Below are 11,723 nucleotides of genomic sequence, written 5' to 3'. Positions count from 1 at the left end.
CAGTGGGCACCAGCTTGGGAATCAGTGGTTATCGGTGGCTGTGCAGTGCTTGCTGAACCTCATCGCGGATTACACTGGCGATGGAGCCAACCAATGGCTGTCTCACTCCGTAGAGCTTCTCCATTTCTTCGCGGACGACACAACGAACAATTTCGTGAACCCATTTGGTACTACTGCTCCCGAAGGTAGCGAACAATTCGGGAGCTGACGTGGCATTCACCTGCCGGTCCAATAGGGTGGACCGCAGATGAACTTTCTCCATCGTCACAGCTTCGGTCACGAACGCGGCCACACCTTTTGGAGGGCTTCGCATCAGACCAGCAAAAAGTTGCTCCTTCACACCACGCATCAGGTGGCGTAACTTTTTGTCCTCTGGCATAGCAGAATCCACTCGTTTGAAAAGTCGAGTGATATCCTCGACGTACATGGTGACGGTTTCATTCGGCACCTGAACGCGGGATTGTAGTTCACGATCAGTGAGTTCGCGGCGGTCGGTGTTCCTGTAGCACTCCAGAAGGCGATGTCGGAATTCACGCAGGATGTTAACACGTATTCCCTATTTTGGAACCACGTGCGGGCGGCGCCCTTTAAGCTGAAGTGCACGCGCCGGAGTTTTGCGGCATCATCCCAGCAGTTGGTCGCAGCGACGCGTTCAGAGAGAGAAAAGACTTTATTCCAGGTCATACTAAGGCCTATAGATATTCCTCCGCCAGGAGGACCATGGCCAGCTGGTCGGCGAAGGCCGCCGACGCCAACCACACCCGCCAGTGGGGAGGGGTGGGGGTTAGGGTAGTGAGGGGATTGTAGGGCTGCGGGGCAAGAGAAAAGGTTGTTCAAACTAACTCAGCCAGTCATCCACGTCCTCATGTAAATCTCCGTGAAAGGCAGGGGGCGGCAGTGGATTCTGAAGGTTACAATATGTCGGAGAAAGAGGCGTCGCAACTTCCGTGGTGATTTGAGACGACGTCATAGCTCGCTGTCCTGGTGTCTCTGATGGTAAGCCTCGTAGTCGACGGCTTGCTCTCTGAACTGGGGTGTTCACGGGCGTAGGACTCGGGTTCCTGCTGCCGGACGGGGTCTTGTGCATGAGATGCGTCGTCGTCGTCGCACCCAGCGCCTCCACCAGTTTTATCACGCGGTTGGACCACAAGGCGAACAAGATGACACGGTGGTTTAGTCCTGGCTCAAAACCGTCCAGTCGGCTCCTTCTCTGTGCGCTTTCTCCCCAAAACGCTAGGTGGCAATAGTGTTACGTGAAGGACGAGTCAACTAGACGAGCAACTATTTGCACAATATATTTACAACAGCGGTTGTAGCCCTGACCGGTTGGATTCACAGCGCGAGCCCCGTTCGTTCTTCTCCCCTTTGCTCGAGTGATGGCGCCCGCACGCCTAGTTCAAACAACCAAATACAACACGCGTGTAGCATAATCCCCCCGCGGCAGAAGCTACGCCTCGGAGCGTCTCAACGACAGCACTGGGAGGGCGATACTGCTGCAGTCTTGTAACGTGCACGATATCACTGGACTGGGAAGCAGATGGGGCGTCAGGGTCGGTCTCGTAGGTGACGAGAGTAACGGCACGGAGCACTCGGTATGGGCCTGTGTAGCGAGACAGCAGTTTTTTTGACAGGCCGACCTGGTGCGATGGAGACAATAGAAGCACCAAAGAACCAGGCGGGATATGCACGTCTCGGTGTCGCCGGTCGTACAAACGCCTCCGACTCTCTTGCGAGTTGAGAAGGCGATCACGGTCAATTTCTCATGCGTGGGCAGCGCGGGTGATGGCATCGAGTGCATGTTCACTGGTCGATGCCGCGTGAACAGGGAGGGTTGTGTCGATGGGGAGTGCTGGTTCTCGGCCGAACACAAGGAAAATGGGGAATAACCGGCTGTGTCGCGGCGCGAGGAATTATAAGCAGACGTGACAAACGGTAGAGCGAGGTCCCAGTTAGTGTGGTCTGAAAAGACATACTTCGCGAGCAGGTCTGTGAGAGTGCGATTGAGACGCTCCGTGAGGCCATTTTTTTGCGGATGGTATGACGTGAATAGCTTGTGCATCGTCGCACAGGACTGCCGGATGTATGCGATAACTTTTGATAGAAATGTCCGGCCACGGTCTGTGAGAAGTTGTCGTGGAGCTCCATGTAATAAAATCACGTCGCGTAGAAGAAAATCGGCGACATCTGTGCCACAGCTTGTATGAAGCACTCGGGTGATGGCGTAGTGCGTGGGATAATCCGCGGCCATAGAGATTCACCTGTTCCCAGAGGTAGATAGAGGAAAAGGACCAACTAACTCCAAACCAACGCGAAAGAATGGCTCCGCGGGAATGTCGAGTGGTTGAAGGAACACGGCAGGGAGCGTCAATGGTTTCTTGCGTCGCGGGCATTTCACACACGCTGCTACGCATTCTCGAATGGACTTCGCAAGCCCTGGCCAAAAGAAGCCTCGACGCATCCCGGTCGTAGGTACGTGACACACCGAGGTGACCGGCAGTGGGAAGTCATGAAGTTCGTGGAGAAGAGCCGAGCGAATGTGTATAGGAATCACAAATAGTAATGCTGGGCCGTCGGGGTTAACGTTGTGGCGGTAGAATACGCCTTCTTGAAGTACGAATAAGCGAAGGAAACTGTCAGCAAGTGACGATTCCAGGGCGGTCAATGTTGATACGCCAGGACCGGTCACGGCGCTACACATCATCGACATGGATCAGTGGAAAAACAGAGAATGTAGGCGTTGGTGTCAGTATCAGACGTAGAGTACGGGTCTTCGACTGGGTAGCAAGAGAGGCAGTCTGCGTCCTGGTGTTGCTGTCCCGACTTGTTAGTCAATGTGTAGGAATATTGTTATGGATACATATAGTTAGGGCACATATAGGAATATGTGTAGGATACTTCAGCGACGAAAGCCAGCAGAGTGCATGATGGGCTGTGATTACTGAGAAGGGCTTACCATATAAGTATGGGCGGAACTTTGAAACAGCCCAGATAAGAGCGACACATTGGCGCTCGGTAATCAAATAGTTGCGCTCTGCTGTTGTCAGGAGCCGGGTAGCGTAGGCTATAACACGGTCGTGTTCATGTTGGCGTTGCGCTAAGAAGGCGCCGATACCATAACCACTGGCATCGGTTCGGACCTCTACTGGTGATGACGGGTCAAAGTGGGCCAAGCCCGGCGGATTAGTGAGAGTCGTGATAAGGTGTAAAAACGCGGCGGCCTGAGGGGAACTCCACGTAAAAGGCACGTCTTTCTTCAGAAGTTCCGTGAGTGGTCGAGCGATTGCTGCTAAATCTTTCACGAACCATCTGAAAAAAGAACAGAGCCCCATAAAACTCCGGACGTCTTTGACAGACTGAGGTACAGAAAAAGCCGTTACTGCTAGAGCTTTCTCCGGGTCGCTTTGTACGCCGGAAGCACCGACGAGAGGGCCTACCACTGTAATCTGTCGGCGCCCGAAGTGGCACTTCGATGAGTTTATTTGGAGCCCAGCCTTGCGGAAGACATCAAGGATAGCTTCGACGCGCTCAACGTGCGTCTCAAATGTAGGACAAAACACAAGAACGTCGTCGAGGTAACAAAGGCAGGTTGACCATTTGAAACCTTGAAGCAGAGAGTCCATCATCCTTTCGAACATGGCGGGGGCATTGCATAGACCGAACGGCATAACCTTGAATTGGTACGGGGCATCTGTAGTGACGAAAGCGGTCTTTTCTTGGCCTTGCTCATCGACGGAAATCTGGCAATAACCAGATCGAAGGTCTATGGACGAAAAGTATTTGGCACCGTGAAGACAATCAAGACCGTCGTCGGTTCGTGGCAAAGGGTAAACGTCCTTTTTAATGATTCCGTTTAGGTGGCGGTAATCAATGCAGAAACGCCACGTGCCATCTTTCTTTTTGACGAGCACGACAGTCGCCGCCCAAGGACTCGACGAGGGCAAAACAATGCCTTTGGCCAGCATCTTGTTTACTTCCTGCTGAATAACTTTGCACTCTGCAGTGGAATCGCGATACGGTCGACGGTGAATCGGAACAGCATCACCAGTGTTCATGCGGTGCTTAACAAGGGACGCCTGACCAAGTGGTCGATTGTCAGTGCCAAATCTGGAAAGCAAAAGGCGATATAGGGCGGCTGCTTGAGCAGGTGTGAGGTCCAGTGCGACCACGGGACGGAATGGGCCGTCGAGGTGCATGGCATCCTGTGGTTAATCAGGAGGATCTGGAGACCCGCCGGCTGAAAAAGCAGTGACGTGCTTGTGTGTCACACTGGCCGGAGCGTGGCCAGCGCTTCGTCAAGCCAAAATTGATAACGGGGAGGCACATCCGATTAGCGGCAAGTGCGGCACAGAGATGTCGTGCGCCAGGAGGACATCACGAATAGGTGCGACGACATATTCGCCATCAGGCACGGTTGCCGTTGAGGCCAATTCGACGAAGGTTAGGGCTTTTGGAGGTGAGCGAATAAACGCTGTAGTGCAGAGGGTGGTCGGTTGTTTGGGGCGAACGTCTGAAAGAAGAGGTAGCTCGAGACACAGCGTACCGGTGGAGCAGTCAATGAGGGCAAAATGCGTCGTCCTTTCACTCTGTGGCGATGAGCGACCACGTAGACTGGTAAAGTCCCAGGGCTCTCACGGGAGAGGACAGACAGATACCCGATCTCTTAGCGTAGCATTTTTAATCTCCTCTTTCGAACCCTAGCCTGTGCCGGTGTGTGTGTGCCAGCTGCTCGTGCCTCGTGTAGACGCGAGCGTCTCCATAATTCTCATGCGACGCCGATGTTGCTGCCGCTACAGAGGGCTCCCCCACCCCCCTAGAGAGAGGGAAAGCGCGACGAACGATGAAAAGTCCACGTGACGCGGCGTGTATTGGCGTTCCTCTCGGGTGTCACGGACGGAGGCGGCGTCGATGGACGCAGCAGGCAGTGGCGTAGCCAGAAATTTTGTTCGGGGGGGGGGGGGGGGGGCTCAGGTTGTAGCGCGGCCTCCTCCTTATAGAATTTGTCGAGGGACGAAATTCAGGAATAATAACTGCATTGCCAATTTCATTGTATATTAGATGCTGCAAACGAATGATTGAACGCTATGCACTGTCCATTAAAATATGTATGTTTTCATAATAGAATATATTCGTATGCCCCCAAAATTGTGGCAGAAATAACTGATGTCAATGCTTCCGTGTTTTTTGTCTAATTAATGGGTAAAGAAAACATCACATGAACTTTAGAACTATTGACCTTTTCGCGGAGCAGTTTGTTTTAGAGAAACGAGATGGCGCTCACGGCGGCGCCCCATACCTCTCCTCAGCGACCACGCACGAATACGAAACCATTACTGATTCTACCTTGCTTCTGTGCGATCAGCTGTCGATAATGCAACTGAGTTTTTGCTAACACACTGTGCTCCAATCATGCTAGATTGAATAATGTGGATTGAAGACGTGTGCAGTAGTTGGCTGCAAAAATTGTGACTTGCATGGTAAGGAGAAGAATGAATCTATATGGCGAAGTTCGCGGACCGCTGCTGCAACTGTCCGAACGTGTTACCGGCTCTTCGTGATGTACGGCTTTCCTCGAGGATACAGAAACTTGCTCATCCGCCAGCCTTGTATCGCTAACCTTCAAAAAAAGGGCTTCATCCCCAGAACGTCGGCAACAGTGAGTACCACTCGTTCAACAATGACAAAGGGAGTAGCGCCGCTTCCTGTCATAGTAAGTTTCGCGCGCGTTATCTATACAAATCTGTCCAAATGGCAGGAAAACTTACGCCTACTCTATCGCCGACGTATCAAGAATCAGTGAATGGACGCACACTTGAATATATGCGCACTGTATACACACAGTAAATGACGGACTACACCTATGGCGCACCAATGGTCGAAGCTGAATGTTTCGTGACGGTCCACAAGAGTAAGCAAGTTACTAGCTGTAATATATCTTTGCTACAAGGTATTACAATGTATAAAACAGCTACGTTTCAAGCCTTGTGCGCAGCAAGAACAAATCTATCGGAATCGGAACTGAGCACACCAGCGAGTGATTAGGCAGAAAATAATCAGATAGTGGCCGCACCGAGGAACTTCAGTGAGTCAGAAACTGACAAGCCACTGCTTCAAAATTTTTGCCGAATAAAGAACAAAGAGCAAAACACACTAACCCTGACTGAATTCATAATCGCAAAGCTTGGAATGCATATTTAGCCCCGCTTTTAGAAGAAGCACCATATAAACTGCCTGCGCCGTTTGGACATAGCTCAATCAGCTCCGAAAGCGCTTTTGCATGTTCTCTGTAGCTGTGATCAAAGATTCGTGTCGTCCGCCTAGTCACCGTCTACAATATCTCAAAAAACAGAGGTTTTCTAAGCCGCGCCGGCGTCATGCACTTCCATTGTAAACAAAGAGGCAACGAAGGCAGTTGAGGCAAGCCATGGACGCGTCACCACGTGATCAAATATGGCAGCGCCCACGGGATCGCCGCGAAAAGAGTCAATATCAGTTCGAAACCAGCAAAGCAGTGCATGCAGCTTATATGAAAAACGTAAAGGCCATGAAATTAATAAGTTGAGGACAAATATTTTGATGAATCTTTGTCATTAAAGAACCTTGTTTACATTTTTCTACATATGCAACGGCCAGGAAGAAACCTCAATGACGCTATCCCTCGTTGCAATCGATTGCGCAGGAGCAGCTGTAATTCGTCGTGTATTGTAATTACACCGAGATAATACTCGCAGCAGTGAGTACAAATAAAAAGTGGGAGTTCTGCAAAGTATATATTAGAAATACGAAGATAGATTGGAATATACAAATGCGAAGATACAACTCGCTAAAGGGCAAAAAAAGTGTCGCTGGAAACAAAGTTCACTGCTTGTATACGCAAAATCTCGCAATAAGATATTTAAAAATACGTATGAGTCTCCAATAAATAACGTATTTAAGCAAACTTCAGTGTATATAATGCGTCAAATACGACAAATAAACCTGTTGCTCAGTCACAGATAGTAAACTATGCGCACAGAAAGACAGATGATCCTGGCAAGAACATAACTATGATCGCAGAAATCGTGAAATGTACTTGGGCCATGCAGCGGTCGCGACAGTGCCATGTGGGTAGAATAATAGAGAAATAATGCATAAATCAGTACGAAAATGTGTAATTTAACTGCCTGCACAACGCCAACAATTATTCTGCACCCAAAATTAAAGGAGTGTATTCCTTCGTTTCAAAAAAGAAATAAAAGCAGGTAGCTGAAAAGGAAAGAAAAGTACAAACGAAGGCCACAGATGATGCGGTAAGTTGAACTACCCAATATCCGAGTGTTTTTGGCGAACGCCGCGTGGGCCGGGCTTTCAATGAGCAAGGTCGATCAAAATTGGTTATTGGTATTCGCGTGATAATTGTGATCATGATGCTAACTGCTAGTATAAACGGCGAAAATTTCTGCGGTTTTAAAAGGTAATGAGCGGTCATACGTTTTCATAATTAAGAACTTATGGACCTGACGGAACAGTGCTTTTTACTTGCATTGATTTTTGCTGCTTCGCTATCTATAGGACAAACTTCTCTCGGCGGGAAAGTTGAGCGAAGCGGTCAATGACTTCGGACACGTTGATGCCGACGTCTCTGTGGGTGTATAGAAGAGCCAGCCTAACCATGCGTTCCACAGACATTGTAGAGCGCAAGTAGTTTTGTAGCGTTAGCTACACTGGTCTAGCCAAGCCCGTTTCGCGCGGCACATCAAGAGCCGTGCTGCGCATGCGCAAGGATCAGTGATGTCACACGGCTTGCGCACCGGAGCCACCGGAGCCGGCACCTCTCGCGCACTCCGCCGCCACCGCGCGCGACTCACCGCCGCCGGTCTGCGCATTCCAGAGGAGTGACGTCGTAGCCGTGGTAGACGCACTGGCGCCGGCGCGCGCTCGCTGTGCAGTCGCCGTCTGACACTGCGCTGGAGCCGCTGCGCTTCTGACTGGCGTTTGCCAGTGTGGCATAGCCATGGAGAAGGAGAGCGCAAATTGCTGCTCAACAGCGCAGAAGAACGGAGAAGCTTGACTCTTCGGATCCCGAAGTAGTTGCCTGGCAATTAGCGGTTGAGCGTAGGACGAATGAACAGAAGAAGGCTAAACGTGCTGCGGAGACACTGGAGCAAAGGGACGAACGTCTAGCAAAGCGGCGTCGCCAGGAGGCTGAGCGACGTGCCCGACCACCCCTGCAGCAGCAACAATAATCAGCTGAACCTTTGCTAACGCTACGTATATCCTAGCATAGCCGAGCTAAGCCACTGCAACTTTTTTAGTAAACTCTTGTTAAAAAAATATTCTCTTTGCGCTGGCAGTGGTCACTGGAAGGGTGACTAGAAGCTGCAGCAGTATTTACACATTTACACAGAACCTGCTGTCGCAGTGAGAGATGGGCATCTATTCCGGTGCTAAAACCTAAAACACTCCCTTGATGTCGTTGGCATACTTGTTTAGGTACCTTGCAGAAACAGTAGGCTGTTCGATTCCAGCAATGTCCGTCGTTTCGTCAGGAAGTATGGAGAAGCAGCCTGCTTTTGAATCTAAGCTTCCTTTGATAATGTCACCGCAAATTTTATAATTTGGTTTTGTGCGTCTGGGCTTAAATACGAGGGAATACTGGGGCAACTTTCCAAATGGTTCTTCATATATGTTTCTCCACAATCAGCTCGCATGCGAAGAAGCACTCTGAAAATGCCTGTATTTTCAGCAGGGGCATTGCTTAAATCCATAGGGCCCCTGTCCCTGTGGCCACGGAGAGCCACACCTTGTCGCCCGCAAAAAAAATCCTCAATAATAGGCCATTCACTTTCTTCTGTTTTCTCATATTTTACTTTGCCTGCCCTGGTCCAGCAGACCAATCACATTGGGCACGTTTCCTGAAAATGTTTGGAGAAAATTATCAGCTGCTACGTGACAGTCACGGTGATATTTAGTATTTTCGTGTGTGTGGGAGATTGCGAGCGCGCACTTCCATTTATGGAACGGCTTGGACACGAGCGTTCCAGTGCGCGCATGTTGGCCCAAGTTTATAAGAACATTAACCCCATAAAGTTCTATAATTGAAAATCTTTTAAAGCATGCCTTTGCAAATGTCAGCGCACTTTTCGCGTCAAAAGTTTATGAGAACTTTATACCCATAAAGTTTCGTAATTGAAATCCATGCGCTCCGTATATTCCGTGACCGCTGCGAGATGCCGCAACGCGCCCGCTCGCTATCGAAAAGCCGTTGAAAGTTTGTGCCTGGATGGGGCTCCTTGCGTTACGTGACTCCAGGTGCAAGGGCGTTGTCACGAAATCAAGCCCGAGTTCACAATTTTCGTGCTGAAATGTCTTTTCGAGCGTGAAAAGGACATTGTAGACAAAATCCAGAATCATTGCCGGCGTCGGTGGTGCATGCCAGCACGAAAAAATTTTGAGGAGGGCTGAAGCCCCATCAGCCCCCTCCCTGGCTACGCGCCTGGCAGCAGGATTGCGTCGCACATTGGTGGGGCCGATGGCGCACGTGCTTCAATGTAGGCGGGTTTGAGACGTTCCAGGGCAATTGTGTCCAATCGGCCGTTGACGTTCACGACAAAAGTCGTCGTACGACGCTCGGGAACGCAATATAGCCCGGAATAGTGTGGCTGCAAAGGTTTCCGCTCGGCACAGTTACGAACGAAAACATGGGTAGTATTATATCTTCGCCTACGCAGGGGCGAAGCCGGCAGGCAGCACACGGTGCTAAGTGCAACACATGTTTATTCGGTCACACAACTAACGATCTAACAACCCCGGAAGAAACAAGGCGCGGTTGCTTATATAAATGCTCGAGCCACTATCACACCAAGCATTGACGTCACAAAGCCCAACAGTCCGAGTCCGGGTCACCGCGGATAGCGAAGTGCGTCTGCGTCAGCACCACGATGCACAAACACGATAACACAACACTCCTCTCCCCTCACGAGGTTTTCGTCTCACGGCACGTACCGGTCTGGCGATCGCCTCAACCGGGTAGAACGTCGAAGCTGCGGTGTTGATTGTCCCGAGGGGTCGCCGTTATGGGTACCACTGTCGAGCGTCGGACCGCTGTCGTGTAGAAGGCCCGGAGAAGGCTCGGTAGAAGGCGCTGCCGATTCAACTGCTGGTGACGTCAAGTTCGATGCTGGTGGGTCCTGATCGTTGAGCCGAGTAGGCGTGCTGGTCGAGGTGGGCTCTCTAGTGTCCCTAGAGAGCGGACCCTTGTTTTCCACTCTCGGCCCGTCCAGTACTGTTCCCGCCGCCTTAAGCCAGCTCCGGTTCTCCTGAAATGTACGTAGTCGCAGGTTATCACCGTGAACGTATCGGTCCTCGTCTCCGACGCGAACAATGTACGTGCATGCGCTGCACCGCTGAGCAATTGTACCCAACAGCCATTTGTCGTCGTCCGGGCGGAGTCCTTTTACCAAAACCTGATCGCCTTCCCTAAAGTCTCTCCATGGCCCTCGTTTCTGGTCTGCGTGGAGCTTCGCCTGCTCTCCCCTTTCGCGCATGCGTTGTTCCATTTCAGGGTGCAGCAGACTCAGCCTGGTTCTTGGCTGCCACGACAAGAAGATCTGGGCCGGGGTCTCACCAGTGGTGCTGGACGGGGTGTTGCGATAACTGAAGAGAAATTGGTCTATGCGATGTTGTATGGACTTCTTGTCTCCTTTTCTTTCTTCGTCTAGTATCTGTTTAAACAAGTCCTTCTTGACGGTCTGAACGCACCGTTCGGCGCTACCATTCGAAGCTGGGTGATAGGGAGGAGATTTGGAATGACGAATTCCATTCTTGCTCAGGAATGTTCCGAAGTGCTGCGATGTGAATTGGGGCCCGTTGCCGGTCACGATCTCCTCGGGTAGTCCGTAGGCCGCAAAAACACCTCGCAATTTCTCTACCGTCTTTTCGCTTGTTGTTGCTGTCATGACAAACACCTCAACCCACTTCGAATGAGCCTCCATTAAGACCAAAAAGAAATGCTGGTCCCTTTGCGCAAAATCTAGATGAACTCGCTGCCATCTACGCGTTGGCCAGCCCCATGACATTAGTGGTACTCTAGCTGCCGCATTCTGTGACAACTGACAAGTGATGCACTCTTTCACCGCTTGCTCTATGTCTAGCGTTAAGCGAGGCCACCATACATGACTCCTTGACAGCATTTTCATTCGAGTCATCCCTGGATGACCTTCGTGCAGCATTTCTAGAACCTTGTGTCGCAACGAAGTGGGTATAACCACGCGATTGCCCCATGTTACGCACTCTTGGTCTACCGACAGTTCGTTACGGCGAACGAAGTATGGTGAAAGATCGTCATCCGACACATGCGCAGGCCACCCGTTCTGCGTAAAAAACAACACTTTGGACAGCAATAGATCTTTGCGCGTTTCCGATCTGATTTCCCTTGCGGACAATGGAGCCTCGTCTAGCACCGAAAAGAAATAAACACCCTCTGACTCCTCTGCTTTGTCTCGGAGCGGTAGCCGTGAAAGGGCATCGGCATTTTGGATTTCGCTTGCCTTTCGGTAGATCCATCGGTAGTCATACGCTGCAAGGATTAAGGCCCACCGCTGTATCCGTGCTGCTGCCATTGTAGGGATTGGCTTGCCAGGCCCGAAAATTCCAACCAGGGGTTGGTGATCTGAATAAACGGAAAATTTTCGACCAAACAAAAATTTGTGGAACTTCTTTAGACCGAAAATCACTGCAAGAGCCTC

At 50.8% G+C, this 11,723-nt stretch overlaps 1 protein-coding gene across 1 annotated transcript; it reads right to left on the bottom strand.

Annotated features, from left to right (window-relative positions):
- Window positions 1-9,968: 9,968 nt before the first annotated feature.
- On the bottom strand, window positions 9,969-11,311 carry LOC119431901 (uncharacterized protein K02A2.6-like). Its single transcript, XM_037699342.2, has one exon. The coding sequence runs from the start codon at window positions 11,205-11,207 to the stop codon at window positions 9,969-9,971; it is 1,239 nt and encodes a 412-aa protein (XP_037555270.2). The 5' UTR covers window positions 11,208-11,311.
- Between the last annotated feature and the right edge of the window lie 412 nt (window positions 11,312-11,723).

Source organism: Dermacentor silvarum, chromosome 10 (genome assembly GCF_013339745.2).
Source record: "Dermacentor silvarum isolate Dsil-2018 chromosome 10, BIME_Dsil_1.4, whole genome shotgun sequence".
Lineage (NCBI taxonomy): Eukaryota > Metazoa > Arthropoda > Arachnida > Ixodida > Ixodidae > Dermacentor > Dermacentor silvarum.
This window is presented reverse-complemented; position numbering and strand designations above follow the sequence as displayed.

What these genes read in the sequence shown, in the direction of transcription:
- LOC119431901 (XM_037699342.2), bottom strand. Translation starts at nt 11,207, where the DNA reads ATGCTGCACGAAGGTCATCCAGGGATGACTCGAATGAAAATGCTGTCA.